Source organism: Mastomys coucha, unplaced genomic scaffold (genome assembly GCF_008632895.1).
Source record: "Mastomys coucha isolate ucsf_1 unplaced genomic scaffold, UCSF_Mcou_1 pScaffold3, whole genome shotgun sequence".
Taxonomy (NCBI): Eukaryota; Metazoa; Chordata; class Mammalia; order Rodentia; family Muridae; genus Mastomys; species Mastomys coucha.
Window position 1 is genome coordinate 62,324,116 of NW_022196909.1, and position 23,673 is coordinate 62,347,788.

Below are 23,673 nucleotides of genomic sequence, written 5' to 3' on the forward strand. Positions count from 1 at the left end.
CAGGCTGGCCTTGAACTCAGAAATCCACCAGCCTCTGCCTCCCAAGTGCTGGGATTAAAGGCGTGCGCTGCCACTGCCCGGCAGCAGCTTAGTTCTTATTAGCTGTAGTTAAATTCTTCAAACGATAAAGAGAGTGAAGAATATGTATGTTGGTACAGCTTGGTAGTTCAAACAAGCTATTTGTCTTTGGGTGTGGGCTGTTAGCAACCATTAACTTAAAGATAATAAGCAGCCCTGGGACTATAGCTACTGGTAGAGTGCTGGTTAGAATGTGCAAGGGCCTGGCTTTGATCCACAGTACCATGGTCAAATAAGGAAGGTGAGAATAAGACCAGTGGAGTAAGGACTGAGTGTGAAAGTATTCACTGGACAAGCCTGCTGACCTGCTGACCACACCATGCATGCACAGATTAATAGTAACTAAAGTAAGTAAAGTAAAAATAAATTCATAGCGGGGTGTGGTGGCACACACCTTTAATCCCAGTACTTTGGAGGCAGAGGCAGGCAGATCTCTTTGAGTTCCAGTGTAACCTGGTCTATGAAGTGAGTCCAGAATAGCCAGGGTTCTGTTACACAGAGAAACCCTGTCAGAAATAAAATAAAATAATAAAATAAATTTATAGGGACAACAGATTTACATGACATGGTTCATTCATGAAAAATTTTCCTTTAGAATAATTACTGCTCTTCATAACTATTCCATTTTGTATTTAACTAGGCTTAGTGTTGCATTCCTGTAGTCCACATACTCAGAAGGCTAAGACAAGGGGATTGCTAGAGCTTGGGATTTGGGGCCTAGACCAGGCAATTCTATGTTAACACATAATAAGATGAAGCCACAAGTGAATGAACTACCTTGTCTTTTTATTCGGCCTTTGCTGTAAACATGCCTCATTGATTTTATAATTTGACCACATTATACAGGCGACATAGAGGGATGTGGGAAAAGGAAACCTGCAAGGCTCGTGTCTTCCACTCTCATGTCTTACTCTTCATGACTGATGGCATCCGTCATCGCTAGGCTCGTCCTTCCTCTGCGAGGTCTCCACCCATAACTCATGCTTTTACCTTTTCTTCTTTCTGTCTGCATTTGCTCATGCAGTATCCTTCCCCCCGACCCCCCAGTCCTGCTTTCTGATTCCTGTTGTGCTAAGTGAGCCTTCACTAAGTTATTAGCAGCTGCTTGGCTTGGTTGCTTTCCCTAATAAAATCATGTTCACCTTCACATAGTCTCTGATGTCTTAACTTAGTGGTGGGATTGGCTGGCAAGACATGAAAGCTGGTTTGGTTTTGGAGCTTTTTGGGTTTTTTGTTTTTGTTGTTTTGTCTTGTTTGTTTTTGAAATGGGAGCAACAGTGCTGAGCTCATGGGACTTGAACTCTTATGAACCCTGCGTGATGTGTTGGCCTTTGTGTGAGAGCCAGGCCAGTCTTTACCTCTTAGGCCTGCTCACTGGGCTTGTGCTCTGTCCTTACAGAGGAGGGAGAGTTCATGCACAGTTCATGGCTTTGACGCCTTCTGTGCCTTATTGAAAGAAGACCCTTTATATTCATGCCCCTGAGCACAGACCGCAGCACGTCTGTGTGCAACCCTGCCTGAAGGTCGAGCTGAAACAAACTTGGCCTCTTTAATTCAACTGCACTGTTTGCTTTTAACATCTTAATTGGACATTTACTATCCTTTCTCTATGTTGCTATTAAATAACTTTGAAAGACTTTAGAAAAGTGGAAAGTATAGGATAAAACCTTTACATTTATTTTGAAAAGATAGTACAGTTTTACGTTTCTAATTTTAACTTAAACTCTAATTGTGTAAGGTCTCAGTATGAATAACTTGTTAAATGAAGCTCTCTGGGTAAAATCACGACCCTTTTCTTGGTTCTTCTAGGACACTAGGCTCTGTAGAGGTACCAGGATAAAGCCTGTCTCAGACAAAGCCACCATTAGCCAGGTCTACTGGAGTCTTGGTTAGATTCAGTGACTTTGAAGTATAAGGGAGTATGTGAACAATTCCTTCCTCTTAAACCCCCTTCCCTCCCTCCTTCAGACAGGTTAGTTGGGTGTAAAGAGAAAATATGCTGGAATATTGTTAGGAACTGTCCCTCGAGAGAAAGGAAGATCTCATTAGAATTGAGGAAAGACAGTCTCCTCAGAAATCCACCTCTATGAATGACTTTTGGGACTGACCCCTGGGAAGAAGAGATTACCACGCTGCCGCAGCTGATATGAACTCTCAGATGATTGACACTTAACTGATGGAGGCTCCGTTGTTTTGCAACTCTGCAGAAAGTTGGAGAGGGCTGCACTTTGATGCTCAAAGCTCAGAAAGTTGGAATAAGGAGAGGCCTCTTGCTGAAATGACTAGTTTCTTCAGGACTACATAGTTTTTGTCATTAGACTGCCTGTCGTTGATGCTTTGTTTCCTAATGAAAGTGTGGTAAACTATATTGCTCTATGTTTAACATTGGTCACCTGGCAAATGCCTGAATGTTCACTTTTGTTCGTGTGTATGAGTGTTGGTCGTTGGCTTGTCTGTCTGTCTGTCTTAGTTAAGATTTCTTTTGCTGCCATGAAACACCGTGACCATAATGCAAGTTGGGGAGGAAACACCAAGCCTCAGTGCTACCTCCTCCTTTTGAAAATATAACAGTTTTTCTCCCTCAGAAGGTACGGTCTGCTTTCCATCCCTACTCACACCCCACAGGAAAACCCGGTGTGCCTAGCTCCTCCTCATTCTCTGCGTGGCACTAGGCAGAAGGACACCCATGACCAATAGTACAATATTCTTCCCCTTTGCTTTTTTTTTTCCCCCCCTGAGACAGGATTTCTCTGTGTAGCCTTGGCTTTCCTGGTATTTACTCTGTAGGCCATGCTGGCCTCGAAGTCAGAAATCTTCCTGCCTCTGCTTCCCAAGTGCTGGGATTAAAGGCATGCACCACCACCATATGGCTTGATGTGTTTTGTTTTTTTTTTTTTTAAAAAGATTTATTTATTGATTATATGTAAGTACACTGTAGCTGTCTTCAGATCCCCCCAGAAGAGGGTGTCAGATCTCCTGACAGATGGTTGTGAGTCACCATGTGTTTGCTGGGATTTGAACTCAGGAGCTTTGGAAGAACAGTCAGTGCTCTTAACCATTGAGCCCTCTCTCCAGCCCGATGTGGTTTTTTTGAGACAGAGTTTCTGTGTATAGCCCTGGCTGTCCTCGAACTCACTGAGGTCTGCCTGCCTCCGCCTCCGAGTGCTTGGACTAAAGGCGTGCACCATGACCAGCCATGTACTGTGTTTTTAGTTATACACATAGCCACCTCCTCTCTGCATTTTTAAAAACAAATAGTGGATTCCATTGTGGAATCCATCTGTGGCTGATTTATAAAATTTTATTGTTGCTTTTGTTTAGTTTTTTTTTTGGGGGGGGGGTTCAAGACAAGGTTTTTCTGTGTAGCCCTGGCTGTCCTGGAACTCACTCTGTAGACCAGGCTGGCCTCAAACTCAGAAATCTGCCTGCCTCTGCCTCCCAAGTGCTGGGATCAAAGGTGTGCGCAACCACTGGCCAGCTTAGTTTTTTAGATGGTCTCAGGTAGCCAGGGTGGTCTTGACTCCCTGCCTGACTCTACAGCTTCTACGTTCCAAGTGCTGGGATAGAACTCAGGGCTTCATACACGAAAGGTGAGACTGACCTACATCTGCAGTCCTGACCTATAGCAGCCCGGGCTTATTCCCTAATAAAGTACCTCAAGCGTCTCTGTCACTTTACCCTTTAGTGTGCATTTAACAGATAGTCCCGCTTACTTGACTGCTTCTTTCTATAAATTTGTTGTTGTTACTTTTGAGACCAAGTGTTTAAGGTCTGTGGCTGATTCGTGCAAAATTCAATGGATCTCTGTCCTGACAGATACTTTTAGGCATGCTGAGGGTAGCCCATGTGCACAGGCATCAGTATCCCCATGCCTTAGAGCTGCCCCTGAAATAACGGACACTGGCATCCATTCCAGAGGATCACTTTGGAAACTCTAGTCAGATAGAAGGCATAGTTTTTGTTCACAGAAATTGTCCCTTTTTTTTTTTCTGCCAGCAATTCTTAACATATAAATGTGTCTTCAGTACAAATGGCATGTGGAAAGCCATCTTCAACCATGTCGAGAGTTTAGGAAGGAGACTCCCAGTTTCACTGCCTGGGCTGCACCCAGGGAAAAAAAAAAGTTGGATCTTAAGTTTCGAGCTTGAATGAATTTTGTCCAAGATAATACATTTGGGCCAAGAGTAGTAGCCCAAGCCTGTAATCTCACTACTTGGGGGAGGTAGGACAATCATGGCGAGTTTAGGGCCAGTCTAGGCTACATCAAGGGACCGTGTCTCAGAACACAATCCTTTTGGTAGCTAACTGCTGCCACAGCAGTGCTGACACTCTGGTCTCTATTATAGACACTAGGTTCAAGGAGGCTTTCTAAGAATGTCTTTTAGACTTATTGTTATTTTATGCGTGTAGGTGTTTTGTTTGCATGTATGTCTTTGCACAAGTATGTACTAGGGCCTTGGAGGCCAGAAGAGGGCTCTGGGTCACCAGGAGCTGGAGTTATATAGATTGTTGTGGACTACTGTGTAGATGCTGGGAATCAAACCTGTGTATTCTAGAACAACTAGTGCTCCTAACCACTGAATTATCTTTCTAGCCCCTCCACCTTATTTTCTGACGCAGGGTCATCTGAACTGAGGTCCTCGTGTGTCTTAGTCAGGGTTTCTATTCCTGCACAAACATCATGACTAAGAAGCAAGTTGGGGAAGAAAGGGTTTATTCAGCTTATACTTCCATATGGCTGTTGATCACCAGAGGAAGTCAGGACTAGAACTCAAGCAGGTCAGGAAGCAGAAGCTGATGCAGAGGCCGTGGGGGATGCTACTTACTGGCTTGCTTCCCCTGGTTTGCTCAGCCTGCTCTCTTATAGAATCCAGGACTACCAGCCCAGGGATGGCACCACCCACAAGGGGCCCTCCCCCTCCCTTGATCATCAACCGAGAAAATGCCCCACAGCTGGATCCTAAAGGAGATTATATCTAGTCAGAATGAATAACCTCATCTAGAGAAATGCCTTAGAGGGAACATAGCAACAAATCAGTAGCAAACTATGAGCATAAGAACGATGATTAGAAGAATAATGCAGTTGAAGCTAGGTCCTGGGAGAACTTACCTTGCTTGGGGTAGTATAGATTCCTTCCTTTCTGTGGTTGGAGATTTTTTCTTTTTCTTTTTTCATCTTTCTCTTTCTTTTTGTGGAGTGTTTTATTTCTCCCATTAATCAGAACATTAAGGTAAAGCCAACATTAAAAAAAAACCTTCCATGCAGAATAAGGCTGTTCTCTCATGTGACCTAATGAGATCTGGGGAGAAGAAAGCTCATTTCCAACAACTCAGGGTGGAGACACAGCTCAGCAGTTGACGGTGCGTCCTACCCTTCAAGATGACTGACTGGGTTTGGTTCCCAGCACCCATGTCAGCGTTCACAGCTTCCTAAAAGTGAAAGTCCAGCTCAGGAGAATCCGACTTCTAGCCTCTGTGGTAACATGAGCACAAACCTTCATACAGACAGACAGACAGACACAGCACACAAAAATAAAATAGCCATGTGTGGTGGGTCATACCTTTAACTCCAGCACTCGAGGGACAGAGGCAGGTAGATCTCTATGACTTCGAGGGCAACCTAGTCTAAATAGTTCCTGGACATCCAGAGGATGACCTGTATCAAAATTAATCAGTTAGTTAATTAATTAATCAATTAGTTAATTGATTAATTAAAAATAGAATTTTTTAATTCTGGTGAAACTTTGCGTTTCCAAATAATATAACATTTTAAAAAATATTTGTTGGGCTTAATTCCCTTGGAGAAGTTGCCTACTGTATTTCTTTTGTGAATATTAAAAAGCAACATTAGACCAGATGTGATGGCATACGCCTGTAATCCCATATACTCTGGGGAGGCAGAGTAGATAGATCTCCTTTAGTTCAAGGCCAGCCAGGTCTCATATGTGTTCCAAACCAGTTAGGGAAACAGTGAGACTCTGTCTCCAAACCAACAAAAACTCAGGGTGAGGGGGCAGTGTTACAGCTTAGGAATCCTAGCATTCTGTTCACTGGGGCAGGAGGGTCAGCCTGGGCTACAGAGTCAGTCAGTCACAAAACAGAAGAATGGAGGAAGGAAAGCAAGCTTGCTTCTGTTTGCTTGTTCCTTGTGTCTGGGAAGTTGGCTCGAATTCTGTCTTCCTAGTAGCCGGCTGTACCACCACCTCACCTCATGTCCTATCAGATCCATCTGTGAATTTGCTTTTCAGTAAAGACGTGAGTCTTACCATTCTTTCTATAAAATGTGCTTTCCTCAGAAAGGCTAGCTTATAAAATGTTCCTTAAACTGAGGCTTGAGCTCTGCCTCCTTAGGTGTCATTTGTCTTTCTTTTTCTTACCTTTCCCTATTCTATACCTTTGCTTTGAAATATAGTGAACTTGACCTAAGGTTTTATTTTGAGACCCTTGTCTCTCCTTGTGGTACTTGAAATACCAGTTTCAACTTTGAAAAGGACAATCTTTTAATTAAAAACTAGTAAGTCTTGCACAGAAATACCAGTTGCAACCCTTTTTTCTAGAAAAATATTTTCCTTAAATTCTGCTTTTCTTTTTTTCTTTTTGGGGGCTCCGTGGTGCCAGATTAAGAAAGTGGCGACTGCGCTAAAACATGGATAGATGCAAACATGTAGGGCGATTACGGCTCGCCCAGGACCACTCCATCCTGAACCCCCAGAAGTGGTGCTGTCTGGAGTGCGCCACCACCGAGTCTGCGTGGGCCTGCCTCAAGTGCTCGCACGTGGCCTGCGGCCGCTACATTGAAGACCATGCACTAAAACACTTTGAAGAGACCGGACACCCGCTGGCCATGGAGGTCCGGGATCTCTACGTGTTCTGCTACCTGTGCAAGGACTACGTGCTCAATGACAACCCCGAAGGGGACCTGAAGTTGCTGAGAAGCTCCCTCCTGGCGGTTCGAGGCCAGAAGCAGGACCTGCCCGCTAGGCATGGGCGGACGCTGCGGTCCACAGCTGCAGGCGAGGACGTGGTCCCGCCACAGCGCACTCCTCAGGGACAGCCGCAGATGCTCACAGCTCTGTGGTACCGGCGCCAGCGCCTGCTGGCCAAGACGCTGCGGCTCTGGTTCGAGAGGAGCTCCCGCGGCCGGGCGCAGCTGGAGCAGCGGCGGCAGGAGGAAGCGCTGGAGCGCAAGAAGGAGGCGGCGCGGCAGCGGCGGCGCGAGGTCAAGCGGCGACTGCTGGAGGAGCTGGCCACCGCGCCGCCGCGGAAGAGTGCGCGCCTGCTCCTGCACGCTCCCGGGCCCGTGGCCGTGCGCCCTGCCACCCTCGCTACCTCCCGGCGCATGTCCGCGGCTGCCCTCAAGCCGCGCCGCCAGCCGGCGGTGGCCCCAGGTGTCACCGGCCTACGCAACCTGGGTAACACCTGCTACATGAACTCCATCCTACAGGTGCTCAGCCACCTCCAGAAGTTCCGGGAATGTTTCCTGAACCTCGACCCTTCCACCTCCGAGCACCTGTTTCCCCAAGCAACCAACGGGAAGGCTCAGCTCTCTGGTAGGCCAGCCAGCAGCTCTGCCGCCGACTTGTCAGTAAGGAGTGTACGGGCCCAGGGGTGCGAACCTCGGGGTCTGTGCTGGAGCAGCGGACCCTCCATCAGCAGGAGCCTGGAGCTCATTCAGAACAAGGAACCCAGCTCAAAGCACATTTCCCTCTGCCACGAACTGCACACCCTCTTCCGAGTCATGTGGTCTGGGAAGTGGGCGCTGGTGTCACCCTTTGCCATGCTTCACTCCGTGTGGAGCCTGATTCCAGCCTTCCGTGGCTACGACCAGCAGGATGCGCAGGAATTTCTCTGCGAACTGCTGCACAAGGTGCAGCAGGAACTTGAGTCTGAGGGCTCCACTCGCCGGATCCTCATCCCCTTCTCCCAGAGGAAGCTCACCAAACAGGTCTTAAAGGTGGTGAACACCATATTTCATGGGCAGCTGCTCAGTCAGGTAGGTTGTGCCTACCCGAAGCAAGGTGGGAAGCTTGGGTGGTCGTTTGGGCTTCCACAATAGCAGTGTTTTCTGTAACTCTGCGATGTTTCAAGGTGATTGTACCTGATACTATGGTGGCCCTGTAAGTGAACTTGGGTGTTCTCTCTGTCCAGATCTTTAATCAGTCCAATTCCCAAAGTTCTTTGAAAGAACCTTCTTTTTTACTTAGTTAGGAGTATGCCAAAGACCACACTGCCCATACAGACCCACTTCCCGTACCTCCCCCAACCCCCAAAATGTGGTCTCCAGTAGCCCAGGGCACTTTGAGTTAACTGTGCAGCCTTGGACCATCCTGCCTCCACCTCTCAAGTGTCAGATTACAGACTCCATATCCCTCACTACCTCTCATTTTCAGGATCTTTAGCCAGGTCAAGACCTAAGCAACGGTTCCCAGACCTTATAAAAATATGCACAGAAAGAATTATTATAGATTCTTTAAAAATAAAGGTGGGTGATTTCAGGAAGATAAGCCTTTCCATTGAGTTGCAGAGGTTGTGTGCCTCAGTTCCTAGGATTCTGAAAGGACTGATGAGTAGGCTAGGAAAGGAAATGGAGGCCCCTCCCTCCTACCCTGCCTGTGAATGGCACCCAGGAGTATTGCAGTGGAGAGGAGCTCTAAATAGTGCTCTGAGGCTCTGCAGATGACGCCACAGGAAACAGGGAACTCAGTGTCACCATCCGTGTCCTCATACCAGCACCGGAGAGGCTGAGGCAGGAGTTGAGAGGTCAAGATCAGCTGTGCTCTGTAGTGAGGGCCAGGCCAGGAGGGAATACATAGTAAGACAATCTGGGAGGAAAGGAGAGACGGAGGAAGGAAGGAAAGAAAGAAGGAGAGAGGGAGAGAAGGAAAAGTAAATTTGCTATGTGGAAGCACCAAGGGAAAGGGAGGAATTTGAGAACAAGCGAAGCAGACAGTGGCCTGTCGCTTTTTTCTCAGCCCAGTTCGTTTAATGCCTCGGTAGCTTGCCATCTCTACTGAGCAGCATCCACTGGGAAGGTGAGGGTGCCCTGTGGTTCCTCAGGTACTGCTAGTTACAGCATGCTTAGAAATGCAAGCACACAGAATTTGCTCCAATGCTTTTTAAGTTTGAGTTCTTATTAGAATAGCTTTTTGGGAGAAGCGGTTGATAAATTTATATATGTTATATAAAACAAACAAAATTGTATGTGGGAAGCTTGGAAACTATAATCTGCAAACCAATCTTGTCATTCTAGGTCACATGTATATCATGCAATTATAAATCCAATACCATTGAGCCCTTTTGGGATCTGTCCCTGGAATTCCCTGAACGATACCACTGCATAGAAAAGGGGTTTGTCCCTTTGAATCAGACAGAGTGCCTGCTCACAGAGATGCTAGCCAAGTTCACCGAGACAGAGGCCCTGGAGGGGAGAATCTACGCTTGTGACCAGTGTAACAGTGAGTGCTGCATGAGGAGGGCAGGGGTTGCAGGAAGAACATGCTTGAAGGAGCTGCTTTGCCCCTCAGTCAACAGTAACACTGACAGCACTAAGCTCTACACCACCTTTTAAAGATCTTTTCCTCACAGCCTCTAAAATAGCTAATACAGAGTTTACATTATTAAAAACAGACCTGGACCAATGAGATGACTCAGTAGGAAAGGTCTTGAATTCAATCCTTAGACCCCCATAAAAAGGTGGATGGAGATAACTGCCTGCCATGGTAGCACACATACCTGCGAATACATACTCATACCCACACCTACATGCACATACTTCTTAGAGTACTAAAAATAACACCATCTGCTAGGCGATGGTGGCTCACGCCTTTGATCCTAGCACTTGGAGGGCAGAAGGAGGTAGGTCTCTATGAGTCCAAGGCCAGCCTGGTCTAGAGAGAGTGAGTTCCAGGACAGCCAGGGCTACACAGAGAAACCCTGTCTTAAAAAACCAAAACCAAACCAAGCCTCCTTCTGACTGGCCTCGGCTATGGGGAAGTGTGTGAAAGTGGCTGCTGAGGCAGGGGCAGTGAGAACACTAGTGCTTAACAGTCCTAATGCTACAGGGCCTAAGCTCACAGATGGAGTCTCATGGTTCTTGTTTGATCTGAATTCCCACTGAGTGCTGTAGGATGAGACAGTAGGTTCTTGTGCTGAGTCCATAGATCTAAAGTCTGTTAAAACTCATACTAAAAGATGGGATGATAGGGCTGGAGAGACTTCCCAGTTGGTAAAGGGTTTGCTTTGCAAGCAAAAGGGAACTGAGGTGGAGCCCCTAACATAGGGGAAAAGAGGCAGGTATGGTATGTGCCCCCAACCCCAGCCCTGAAGAAGTACATACATATGAGTCCTGATTCTTGCTGGTCAACAGCCTAGCCTACTTAGCAAGTTGCAGACCAGTGAGAGACCTTGTCTCAAATTAAATAACAAAACCAAACATGGATGACACGTGCGCACACGCGCATGCAAACACACACACACACACACACACACACACACACACACACACACACACACACACGAGACTGGGGCTAGCAGGATGGCTCAGCAGGTAAAGGCACCGCCACCCAGCCTGACAACCCAAGTTTGATTCCCAGGACTTATATGGTTGACAGAACAGACTCACACAGGCAGATGGTGAATGCCAGTCTCATAGGTATTTTCTGTTTTTTTTCTTGACATGCTTCACAAAGAAGTGTCTCTGTGTCACTGGTTTAACTTAAAGTGGGTCTCTTTCTGTGTGATTACATGGGCATCATGTGCAGGCCCTTCTGTGTCACCATACTAATGCCCAGTGTTCTTGCTGGCCCAGCATGCACAGATGGAAATGTATAACAATATGGAAGCCCATGTTAGCTGATGGCGTTTAGATTTATTTATTTATTTATTTATTTATTTATTTATGTACCTATTTGTGTGTGTGTGCATTATGTGCATGCCCGCTGTTAATAGAAGGCAGAAGAGGCTTCAAATCTATAAGGACTAGCTGTGAGCTGCCATGTGGACCTTAGAAACCAAACTTAGGTTGTCTTGCAGGAGCAGCCAGTACTCTGAATGCTGAGCAATGTCTCCAATCCTTGTTCTAGATTTTATGACATATAAAGATTTAGAAACAAAAAATACAAAGTTATGGGTTATGCAATGACCTAAATAATCAGTTTAATACTATATAATAAGAGTTGGGAATATACATTGTTTTGTTTTTTTTTTTCCTTTTGGGAGTGTTTTAGTTTTGTGTTTTTTATTTTTGTTTCTTGTTTTCTTGCTTGTTTGTTTTGAGATAGGATCTCCCTCTTACACTTCCCTTGCTATCATGGAACTTGCTCTGTAGACTAGGTTGGCCTCAAACTTAGAGATCCGCCTGCCTCTGTCTCCTCCTGAGTGCTGGGATCAAAGGTGTGTGCCACCACACTAGGCCAACCCTTTTTACCTGTAAGGAACAGAAGGGCATTAATAACTTTGTATCGTTCTTAGGTATGACGGATTAGGTAGGAAACACCTTAGTTTTTCCAGAAGGTATCATTTGCTGGTAGCTGCGTGTGCCAGTCAGTCAGGATTTCTCTGTGTTGCTACTAATGCAGAACAAAGGCTTTCAAGGGCCTGGACTGCACTGATCTGGTGCTTATGAAGTCTAAGGATCGCCACTCTTCTTCCTCTTTGTATCTTACCTTAATTAATTAAGCAGAGATGAAATAGTCTCAACAGAGTCAGTAATTTCTGTTTCTTGGTGAATTTCATTTAGGGAAACAAAGCCAGTGTGCATTTTCGTCTTAACTCACATACTCCCTCTGCTGTGGATTGTGGTCATTGCAGCTTCCTATGCCGAGCTCCAGCTTTTCAAGTCTGAGGAAGTGGAATAGAACAGGGCAGAGCCCCTCTTTGAGTGCTTCTGTGCATATCCCAAGTGTCATGACTGCATGGCTGGTCAGGGCTCCCCAGCAGCACATGCACTCTGGTGCAGTCTGTCCTGAAGAGCTAACCCTCCGTGTCCTGTGGTCACACGAGCCCTCAGAGCACCAGTGTAGAGACGGTGGAGCAAGCACCAATGTTGTATACCCTCTGATGGATCAGGAGGTGCTCACAGACATCTCTGACTGAGAGTTAAAACATTTGTTCCCATTGTCTAGTTTCCAGGGATGTAAGGGTCCATTTCACTTACAAGTCCGTGGTTTAGAATCAAAATTAGAGTCTGCATTTATTCTTTTGGACTAGATGAACTTGGCTGCCTTCTCACCATGTCTGTAAGAAATACAGTTCAGTCCAGGTGGTGGTGGCACACACCTTTAATCCCAGTACTTAGGAGGCAGAGACCTAACACGATCCTAAGTCACTGGTCTACAGAGTGAGTTCCAGGACAGCCAGGGCTATACAGAGAAACCTCTTCTCAAAAAACCAAAACCCAGCCAAACCAAACCAAACTACACCCCCCGAAAAAAAGCACATTTCAGAAACCATAACATAAAAGCCCGGAACTACTGTCCTACTTTGCTCTCTGTTGCTGTGATAAACACTGACCAAAAGCAACATGGGGGGAAAGGGTTTAAGCTTATAGGTTATATACAGTCCACCATAAAGGGAAGTCAGGGTCTGAGCTTAAAGCAGAAACCATGGAGGAAAGCTACTTACTGTCTTGCTTCCAGGCTCACATCAGCACCTTCTATACCACCTCGGCCCAGTTGCCGTGGGTAGTGCAGTCCACAGTGGGTCATACCCTCCCACATCGGTCAACAACCAAGGAAATGAGACATGGCTACAGGCCATCCTGTGTTCCTCGTCTCTCTTCCAGGCCATCACTACTGCTAGAGTTCATATTTAAAATTTGTGTATACCGTAAGCAAAACATGTTGGAAAAATCTGCTTTCATATTCTATGTTTTATCAGTCATAATTTATTATTATTTTTCCTAAGCCTCAAAAATATGTAACATCCAAACCAAAAATATATCTCCTACTGAGGGAGCTGAGCCTCAAAGTTTTGAATAGCATATTCATTTGGTATACAGATAGTTACAAGCAGGAAGTGTGGCTAGGACTAACTTGTATAAAGAAAAATCCTTTTAGACTTATAGTTCATAATAATTTAAATGATAGGAATGTAAAAGCATAGAACTATGCTCACTCTCTAGGTCTTATACTTCCAAACAATGAAACATATAGGCAAACAACAAAAATCCGACCTGTTAAAGACCTACAGACTATCTCAGGTCCTCCGGCCACACCATAAAGATTCAGGTGTGTTCAGTGTAGTGTGTCCACTGTGGTAATATACTTATATATTCTATTAAAAAGCCATGGTGCCTAGAATGGACCATCCTGAAGTCACACCACTTCTGGAAGCTGCTGCTGGCAAAAGTTTGAAAGCAGACGTATCAGAATCAGGTTTAGCTGCTGGTCAGAGCCTAATAACAGTACTGTCATATAAAGAAGTCTGGAGGACACCCCAGGGCTAGCATGTGGCTACATGGTCATCAAGGAATTGCAGGCTCCTTTCCTCAGAGTTTCCTCAGGGTTCCATTTCTCCTTTCTCTCAGCCACAACTCCAGAAGCACTGCATTCAGGCTGTGAAGCTGGCAATGCAGACATGTTTAAGATGTATCATATTAGCACCTTAGATAAAACCCAGCTCCAATTTTTGATGGATGATGCTCCTCACCGCCTATGTCTTATACCTTTCCAAACCATGTAGGCAAACGACGAAAGTCCAACCCCAAACCCCTTGTTCTGAGTGAAGCTAGAAAGCAGTTAATGATCTACAGACTACCTCAGGTCCTCCGGCTACACCTTAAAAGATTCAGGTGAGCTTTGGGATAGCTGCCTCAAAGGCTGGGGAAGTCAGGTGTCTGTTTCTGACATGGGAAAGAAACCTGTCCGTGTGGGGCCTTGTACTTACCGTGGAGAGTCACTCTTGTCCAGTAAGACAAGCTGATGTTAGAGCAGCAGCCCGGGCTTCAGCTTTCTTGCCGTTTCTTTGCTAGCGTGCACCTACTGTCTGACAGTACCCTCCTGGCCCTTGTCTGGACTATGCAGATTCACCCTAAGGACGCAGTATAAAATCACAGTGAGAGGGGCAGGCAGTAGACTCCACAGACTATACAGTCTACTGATTTGTTTTTCTTTCTTTTTTTGAGGGTGGTGGTGGTTCAAGACAGGGTTTCTCCGACTCTGGCCCTGCTGGCAGCCCAGGGCCCTCTTGTGTTCTGTGCAGTGCTTCAGGGGATGCCTTGACTGTCCTGGAATTTGCTCTACAGAACCTGATGTCCTCAAACTCAAGAGATGTGCCTGCCTCTGCCTCCTGAGTGCTGGGTTAAAGGCACTTGCCACCACAGCCAGGCTCTAAACTGCTTCTTTAGGGATTTGTAGGTTCAGTTACTCCATGAAACTGTCATAGCAGATATCCACATGAATTTTGATTAGTAGGGGGCAGAAGCAGAAACAAAAGCTGTTTTCTCACCTCCTTGTCTAACTCTCTGTTCCTCTTTGCTAGTAAGAAATTCCTTTCCTTGTTGTAGGTGGTCTGGTCGTAACCATCGTGAGAAGATTGGGGTACATGTCGTCTTTGACCAGGTATTAACCATGGAACCTTACTGCTGCAGGGACACGCTCTCCTCTCTTGACAAAGAGACCTTTGCCTATGATCTCTCCGCAGTGGTCATGCATCACGGGAAAGGGTTTGGCTCAGGACACTACACAGCCTATTGCTACAACACGGAGGGAGGTGCGTGTGCTTTTCTCTGTGGGGTTGGTTTGTTCACACCTTATTGCTTTCCGTGATTTCTATCCCCTGGGTCAGCTAGGGACAAATTACATACATTAACAGTCAATGGGAAGCATTAGGAAAGTTAGGAGTTTGGTAAGGATAGAAGGCTATGCTAGGAATGAACAGAACTACCTGTATCAGAGCACTTAGATCCAGTGCTGGAGATTAGCACATATCTGTCATTCCTAGGACTTCCTACTGATGAGATCGCTATGGCTATGGTAATGATAATTCTGCTGACTTCAGCTTCTTTCTCAGCCATGCAGAAATGATGGGGCTTCATGGCGATAGATATGTTACAACTCAAATATCTTATCTCTGAGGACACTGAGGGCACTTTCTGTGTCCTCACTAGCTCCCTTACCTTGAGGAGCTTCAACCTTCCTACAGGGCAGTTTCCAGCCACTGCACCGATGATGGGCTGTAAGCAGGTTTTCAGTGGCCCAAGCTTTTACATACAGGGCTGCTGCTGAGCCCTCTCCTTGCATTCTCTCCCATCTCCCTCTGCTTAGCCCTCATTGTCCCGCCTGCCCCATGGAGGCTTTCTAAACAACATAAGAGCATGAAGGAAGCCAGGACTCGCTCAGTCAATACTGCAGGCAGGAGTCTTCGTGGTGGTGGAGAAGGGATGAAAGCCAGTGGTTCCAGGGAGCCTACCATCATTCACATGTCTCCCCAACCCCCAGTAATCATAAGGCAGCTGTGTCCCCCACTGTTCTCTCCTCACCTCCTGGCTGCCGCTGTCTGAAATGGAAACTAGCTTGTCATTTTTTCTCTCTCCTTTGGCTTCCTAGGTTTTTGGGTCCACTGCAATGACTCAAAGCTGGATGTATGCAGTGTCGAGGAAGTGTGCAAAACCCAGGCCTACATTCTTTTTTATACTCGAAGAACAGTTCAGGGCAGTGCAAAACTCTCAGAACCCCATCTCCGAGCTCAGGTGCACTCCAGCAGCAAGGACGAACGCAGAACATACACACTGCCCTGACTGGGAGGCAAGCATCAAAATGGCCTCCAGTTCCCCTCTTGGGTTTGCCACAGTAACAGTTCCTGGGTTTGCCTCACTGGGTCTAGGGGAGACAATGCCCTGTGATTCCTGCTCTGTCAAAAAAATTGGTAGTCACTTTCTTGTGAAACCATGCAAATCCTCCTTTCATAAAACAATGTAAAGGGGTAGCTTGTATGAAGATTGCTTTGTCAATTGTCTGATAACAGAGATCTGGGTAGAGGAGAGGGTAAGTCATCAGCCGACCAGGAGAGCAACCACGTCTGTCTCTGTCATGAGTTCCCTACTAATCAGGCCCTTCCCGAAGCACTGCACAGTACATGAGGGCCCTGGGCTGACAGCTGGTGGGAAAGACTGGTTCCAACTCGGAAGGTGAAGCACAGGAGTTATTCACACTAAGAAGGTAATCATCAAGGGGCATAGCTTGCAGACTTCCCCCATGCCAAAGGGAAGCCTGTCTGTCACAGCTCGGCTTCTCTTGAGCTGCTGTCACCTTGTCACTCCACACAGTGAGGCTGAGGCTTGAGCCACTCCTTCCTTCAGAAAAGGCAGTCAGAAGGACACATAGACCTGTGTGTGCATGGTCTACATGTGGTAAGCCGTGGACACTCCTGACTTCCCCAGTCCTGTAGCAAGACCTGGGCTTAAGAGTCATGGTTTGACTTGGATCAGTTTTTGGGTCAGTTGTCAGAAGCCTTCTGAGAATGCAGTGAAGGTGAGCTGGGCTTGTCTGAGGCTGCAGCCTCTAAGGTCTCACCTTGTGTGGCATGAAGCTTCCTTCCTGCCCTAGAACATCAGTGTTCGTGTGTGAGCAGTGCTTCGGGCTTGCCTGTTCTATCCCCGTGTGCTGTGTATTCGCCTGCTGCTTCGTCCATGAGGAATAGAGCAAGGCTCCATCTCTTACTCTGGTATTAATAAACACATCTCTAAAATTCACTCCATCGCTGAGGGATTCGGGTGCTCAGAGCCTGTCCCTACGGGCACAGTAAGCTGCTTTCTCTTTGCAGTGGCTCCTGCAGTGCCCCCACAGCCTCCCCATGAATGCTCTCTCTTGGTTAAGTAGCTCCTGTTAATGTTTGAACTCAGGCAGAGCAGTTGTCACTTGATGGGGGTTCTAGAGGTGTGGAACAGAGATGGAGAGGCTGAAGGACGCACTGCCACACTTCCAGGCACATCTGTGGTATTTACTGATGCTCTCCTTTGAGGTGAACTCTCCTGTAGGCCTGCCAGACTTCAGGGATGTGGAAGAAATCAGAAAGTGGCTCATCCTGACAGGGATGGTGTGCTAGATTCAAACTTGCTTTTTTACAACACTGTGTGGTTTCTGTAATATTTAGCTTTTATTTGGAAGCGATAACGTAAGGCATTTTTGTGCTGTTTGGTTTTTACTGTCTGTTGCAGGCTTCGTTGTGAGCTTTGCTTGGGTTCCCCCTCTTCTGGACACTGTTTGAAGGTGTCCTGGTTGCCCACACTGCCTGAGGTTCTGAGGTAAAGCTGTACCCCTTCAGGGAGGTCTATATTACTAAGACGGCATGACAGTGATGATTCATTACCACCGTAGGAAAGCCCATTACAAAAAAAAAGCCATGTGTGCTACTCCAGCCCTGTAAAGCCAGCACTTGTTAGGCTGAGCAGGAAGATCATGAGTTTGAAGCTACACTGTGAGGCCCTGTTTGAAAGACAAAACCAACAAACTATTGGGATGAAAAAGGGAGATAAGACTGGATTGTACCTCACCTGAAACCCCATGTTGTTTATTCTAGAAAGAGAACTTGCAGGCAGAGACTACAGATCTGCCTGTCAAGAGGGGAAACACATTAATCAATATAAACACTTACAGGAACATTAAAGGATTCTTACTCAATTTTTAAAAATAGTTTTATAGCAGCTATCAGCAGGACTGGTAAGCAGATTAGGGACTTTATAAAAACAAATGCTTAGCTGACCTGAACACCCACATATGAGATTAGTAAAATCACTTAGCCTGCACTGAGCCACCCTCATGAAGATGCCACTGCAAGCACAGACAACACCTCAGCTCCCGAAGCATTATCGAGAGTCAGGGATGTGGTGCTTAAGGAGACCTCTGCCGCAGAAGAGCTGTGCGAGGAGGGTCAGGGCTGCTGTGGTGCCTGCACAGCTAAAGCAGAGCACTGTCAGAGAAACATCCTAAAAACAAAGGACAGACAGACCCCGACTAGCTGACTCCAGGACAAACCCCAGTGCTGCTCTCCCGGCTGCAGTCTCTGTCTGAACCCTTTGTGATTGGCTGGTGTGTTTACTTACTGCTGTAACCAGCCAAGGTGCATACACCCCAGCCCTCAAAGATGACTTCTTACCTCAGTCTAGCCTGCCCTCCAAGAGCAGCACCCATTTCTAGTGCAAAACCAGCAGGGATACCCTTGGCACCAGGAACTGCAGCTCTCATCCCATGGCAGGCAGAGCTCTTGCCAGCTTTAATCCAGCCCCTCTGGCTGAGATGGGAGGACACCACCACATAGTAAAGAACCTTTAGATGTCTCTTAAAACATCAAGAATAAAATTGGAAACTGTAGAAGAGTTAACGTGTCCTATGGACTCAATAGCAGAGTTTATTTTTGTTAACAGTGGCAAGGCCTCTTGAGTCCATGATTGTATGAGGTCCCTGTTCTGGCTATGCCTTCAGCTCCATCCACATTCAGGGAAAGAACCAATGAGGTGGACTGGCCGGTGGTGCCCAAGTAAGCCGAGGTCCATGGTGAAGAATGAAAACTTGGGGGGTGGGGGGATATCTGAAATTTGTTTTACTGATAAAGCTTTGTGAACTAATTTTCTACAATTCATAAAATTTGGTGCCTTGTACTTGATTGTGGTTTGCATGAGAGTTAAGGGGAGGGCTCCTTTCTGTTATGTCAAGTGGCAGATGGCTCTGTAGTGTTTAAAGCATACGTGCTATCAGATTTTTAGAGCATTCCTTTCTTTCTCTTATGTACGAATGTAAATTGCTCTTACCAGCAAGTTCTAGAGTTTTAATGTCCAAATTGTATTTGTAATCAATCATTGATCAAATGTCTGACTACCACTGTTGTTCATTGCCTCTTGTGCATGCCTAACATCAATGCCGGCCTTTGCTGGAAGGTGAGCCTTTCTTGAATGTCTGTCACATCCCTATGTGGGGTTCTGGAAGGTGAGCCTTTCTTGAATGTCTGTCACATCCTTATGTGGGGCTGCAGCTTATGTGTGCGAGGGTTCCCGGTTAGTTGGGAGAGCACAAATGATCAGAAAAGGCTTTCTCTAAATCACAATGAAGCTAGGTGACCAATGGCAGTAGAGTCTGTATTAACTCTGGGGTCTTCTGCATGAACCATCAGGAAGCAGTGGTACAGCAATGCCCACATATGAACCTTCAGACTGTAAGACAAGCCACTGTGTAATACGCAGTGAATCATGGAGAAATGACCCCTGTCTCCACCACCCTCGACATTCCCTGGGCAAATGACAACTGGGACAGTGCTGAGTGGCTGAGGAAGGTGGGGAGACTCAAGTGTGTTCCGTCAGGGTGGGTCCAGCCAGTTCTTTCAGTCCAAGCTTAAAGTTTCTACTGAACTTGTGAGACTTCACCGAGTGGTCATGAACTTACCATTCAAAGCACTCTCGGTAACTGGGTCCCGCAGCTTCATTCCTAGACTAATTAGGTAAAGAGTTTTATCTTTGGGGTGAAATTTTCTAGGGTCACTTGATTTTCTTGTCAGCTAAGTGTGGGTCTTGCATGTGGCTCTTTTTGTCAGTACTAAAGCTGAAAAGCGCCTTCTCAGGACTGTGAATGCTCTCAGGACTGTGAATCTCTCTTCTCCATTCCTCTCTGCTCTCAATCCAGGTCTGTCACTTTAACTTGATGTATCTGTCAACCCGTGTTCCACTCTAACTACACCAAGGCTCAGTAGCTATGTAGTGAGGGGTCACTTTGTGAGACCTGTCCATGCTTAAGTTGGTATCCTTTACTTAAAATACAACTAGCAGCTGGGGGAATGGCTCATTGCTAGAGCACTTAGCACTTGAAGCCCTGGGTTTCACCCAGCTCCACTAAACCAGCTTAAATGAAACTGCCCAACCAGCATTATGGATTCAAAGAACAACAGTAAAGTTACTTGGAATTAAACCTTAGATTCTGAATGAAACTTCAATTAAGCTCTGAAAGCTGTCCTGTCTTAAGTCTTTGTAGAGTCTGGGTTGTTTTTTTTGTTTTGTTTTGTTTTTTTTTGGGGGGGGGGGCAGGAGGAGGCAGGGTTTCAAGACAGGGTTTCTCTGTGTAGCCCTGGCTGTCCTAGAACTCACTCTGTAGACCAGGCTGGCCTCGAACTCAGAAATCTGCCTGCCTCTGCCTCCCAAGTGCCGGGATTAAAGGCATAAACCACCACCGCCCGGCTAGTCTGGTTTCTAACTTAAATCTTTTCATTAACTACTCAATTATAGGGTCATAGCACACTTTAAGGTTTTATTCTTCCAAAAATCAGGTTCTCTTTCCTAGCGTAGCCAAGGTCATGTGGGTTTTAAATCTAACACACAGCCTACAAGGCTGCTTCCTGGTCACCTTTTGGGACCCTGCAAGTGATGCTTCAAATGGAAGCCTTGTCCTTGTGTTCATACTTAAGACCCTAGCTCTCCAGCCCCGTTTTTTTAAAAAAGGCAGTTTCACTGTGTAGCCCTGGCTAACCTGGAACTCAGTATGTAGAATAGGCTGGTCTTAGAAATCCATATGCCTCTGGGATTGAGTGTGTGCTACCAGGCCTCCAGCCTGTCTTCCTTTCTTCAGGGTAAATTCTAGGTCTGAGTTCACTCATAGGGTGTTTCTCCTAGCCATCCACCACACAGGTTCTACCTGCTAAACATACACAAGAAAATGGCAGTCCTCGTCCTATCCATGGCTAGGCATATAGCTCAGAGTGCTTGCATAGCACACAGAAAGCCCAGAGTTTGCTACTAGCACCACATAAACCCAGACATAGTAAAACCTTTAATCCTAGTCTGTACCTGTCAGCCTAAGAGTCTGTTCACGGCCATCTTCAACTATGTAGCCTGGGCTACAGACCCTGTCCCCCCCAAAAAACAAAAGCCATGTTTAATTGTGCGCCCTTCCCCCAGTTATTTTGTGGAGATCAAACTGAAGCCTTTTCTGCAATGAGCTATACTCTAGGCCCGCAGAGAACTGACCGCATGAGATATGTGGCAGCAGATCCAGGAGAGCTGCTGTGTCCTTTCCTTTAGTGGACTACAATAAGTAACAGCTTACTAGTCATGCAGCTGTGGTCCAGACACACTAATCCTTTCCTACTCATGCTCTGTAACCCATGACCAGTCCAAAGGGGTTGGCACATAAAAAGCAGTTTTAAAATACCCAATAAATTGACTAAATGAAACCATGGAGACCCCGTCTCTAGCGCCACCTGGTTCCCCAGTGCAGGAGTCTTCCCATGCTGGCTCTTGCATGCGTGGAAGAACACAGACAGCAGCACCAGTGTGAATCTCGAGTAGGAAGCGCCTTTCTTGAAGGAAGCTGCTTCCTTCTGCTCACTGACACATTTGCCTCCACCCATACATCACTGTCCTCTCCTGCCACCAAATCTCACTCTGTTCCAACAACAATGCCTCCCTGGTACCTGGCAAACTAAAACACCAACCACCACCACCTTCCTCCAGGACTCAACAGTAGGCGTGGGTGGTTCCGTTCCCATTTCATCTCCACTGCACATGTTTGGGGCTCATTCCTGTCTCTTGAGTGTGAAATACAAGTCATTTTTATTTGTTTTTTTGTAAACTGACTTTTTACACCTTGTTTTTGTAAGAAGTTTCTTATTAAAAGAATAAAACACCTGTCTTTATGTGTAGGCTTTATTTGAAATCTTTTTCAAGGACCATTACTATTCTTCAGGACACGGGCCAAGATTACCCTCTGCATAAAGTTGGGAACTGCACACAGAACTGTGCAGAGGCAACATTTCAGCTGATGCTGGGGGCATAGTGTGTGTGTGTGGGGGGGGGAGGTCAGGCAAGGAGAGGGAGTCAACTTCAGCTGCCATTCGGGTAGTATCTTGTGGTGGTCACAGACAGTAGGCTGTCTTTGGAAAGTTTGAATGCACAGGAATTCCATTCTCTGCAAGCAGATAACAGGTAGCATTAGAAACGAGAAAACACCGGAGAACTGCTTTCACCTAGAAGCCCAAGAGCCAGGCTTTACCCCGGGAGTCCCCTACTTCCTGTGAACAGCTGACAGAATGTACTGCTATCTTCATCTTTTAGGGTTCCTGCAATAGGCAGAGGAAAGTGAGGAGCTTACCTGGCTACACCCCTGGCTGAGGTGCCATCAAATCAATGTCACTCAAGTTCCTGGCCAGCCAAACTCCTGCAGCAAAGAGTCCCAGATTGAGGATCAAGTTCCTGGGTAAAGAATACATTTCATGAACCTTATGGTCCGAGAGTCTCATGCAGCTAATGACATACCATGGGAACTTTCCTCTTAGTACCACCTTCTGGAGGTGCTGACTGATACTTGATACAGTATGTCCCACAAGAGAATTTTTTTTCTTTCTTTTTTATTTATTTAAGACAGGGTTTTTTTATATAGCCCTGGCTGTCCTGAACTCACTCTGTAGTCCAGGCTGGCCTCGAACTCAGAAATCCTTCTGCCTCTGCCTCCCAAGTGCTGGGATTAAAGGCGTGCACCACCACCGCCCAGCCCCACAAGAGAATTTTAAGTTCACATCTACTTTTTGTTCTGTTTTTTCAAGACAGGGTTTCTCTGTGTAGCCCTGGCTGTCCTGGAACTCACTCTGTAGACCAGGCTGGCCTTGAACTCAGAAATCTGCCTGCCTCTGCCTCTGCCTCTCAAGTGGTGGGATTAAAGGCGTGCACCGCCACATCTACTTCTAATACAAGCAAAGGCCAACTTACTACTCTGCTACGGCTAAAATTTATTTATGCATTGGCACCCCTTCCCTGCCTTCTAAGTTAGGGTGACTTCTTAAAAAAGTATTACATTCATTAATTTGTGTATGTGTGCGCGCGTGCACGTGACACAATGCATGTGTGGAGGTCAGTACAACCCGCAGGAATTGGTCTCTCCTTCCACCCTGCGGGTCCCACGAATCGAACTCCAGTCCTCAGGCTTGGCGGCTGAACTATCTCTGCAGCCTGGGGTGACATACCTTGAAAGCCACGTGACAGGACGGCTTTTGCCACCACGAGACCACTATGTTCTCAATGCCACAAAACCTCTAGGGATACATGCCAGACTCACCAGGTAAGAAAATACAAGTTTAAGTTTATGGGAACCAGAAAGGGGCTAGGCTTGGTTACCTCCGGAAGTCGTTCCGATCGGTGGCGAAGCGGTAGACGCCGCGGAGCCAGTCTCCCACGTTGTCTGGAACCTCGGAGGCCTCCTTGGTCGAGCCGGCGGCGCTCACCGTCACCCCGCTGGAAGCCATAACAGCACCGATCGCGTTCGTACCGACTGCGCGTCGCACCGAGTCGTCGCAGGCCGATTGCGCAACTTCCTACCTCGCACCTCCGCCTATCAGCGTAAGAAGCGAGCGAGAAGGCCCGCCCCCAGGAGTTCGTAGAGCTAGAAAGCCAGGTCGGAGGCGGAGCCCCACCTCCCAGTGCCTGGGGTCAGTTACCCGAGCTGCGCTACAACTCCGTTAGTTTAAGCGAGGTGACGACAGTGAGGCTAGCCCAGCCTTTGCGCAGAGGGGCTAGCTCACCTTGGAGGCACTGGGCAGTGGTGTGTGCTCCCAAGAAAGTGTCCTTCAGGTCAGAGAGTGCGGTACCTATGGGATTATCCCGCGTGCCTGCCTGCCTGCCTTCGG

At 46.9% G+C, this 23,673-nt stretch overlaps 2 protein-coding genes across 6 annotated transcripts in view; one reads left to right on the forward strand and one right to left on the reverse strand.

Moving 5' to 3' along the window:
• Usp49 (ubiquitin specific peptidase 49) overlaps positions 1–21,682 on the forward strand; it is a 59,519-nt gene extending 37,837 nt beyond the window's left edge. For all 4 annotated transcript variants that reach the window (XM_031348021.1, XM_031348019.1, XM_031348018.1 and 1 more), the window contains exons 3-7: positions 6,697–8,071; positions 9,329–9,533; positions 13,759–13,867; positions 14,582–14,787; positions 15,624–21,682. In XM_031348021.1, the coding sequence (XP_031203881.1) occupies positions 6,725–8,071; positions 9,329–9,533; positions 13,759–13,867; positions 14,582–14,787; positions 15,624–15,814 (2,058 nt within the window). In that variant the 5' untranslated portion in view covers positions 6,697–6,724 and the 3' untranslated portion in view covers positions 15,815–21,682. The remainder of the gene's footprint in view (positions 1–6,696; positions 8,072–9,328; positions 9,534–13,758; positions 13,868–14,581; positions 14,788–15,623) is intronic.
• A 2-nt stretch (positions 21,683–21,684) lies between these two features.
• Tomm6 (translocase of outer mitochondrial membrane 6) lies at positions 21,685–23,650 on the reverse strand. 2 transcript variants are annotated; one of them, XM_031348042.1, is made up of 3 exons: positions 23,165–23,633; positions 22,146–22,246; positions 21,685–21,962 (listed from the first exon to the last, which is right to left on the reverse strand). In XM_031348042.1, the coding sequence occupies exons 1-2, from the start codon at positions 23,290–23,292 to the stop codon at positions 22,150–22,152; spliced, it is 225 nt and encodes a 74-aa protein (XP_031203902.1). In that variant the 5' UTR covers positions 23,293–23,633; the 3' UTR covers positions 21,685–21,962; positions 22,146–22,149. The 2 variants fall into 2 exon arrangements, with proteins under 2 accessions (XP_031203902.1, XP_031203903.1); XM_031348043.1 differs by having other exon boundaries at positions 21,685–22,246; positions 23,165–23,650.
• Positions 23,651–23,673: the final 23 nt, after the last annotated feature.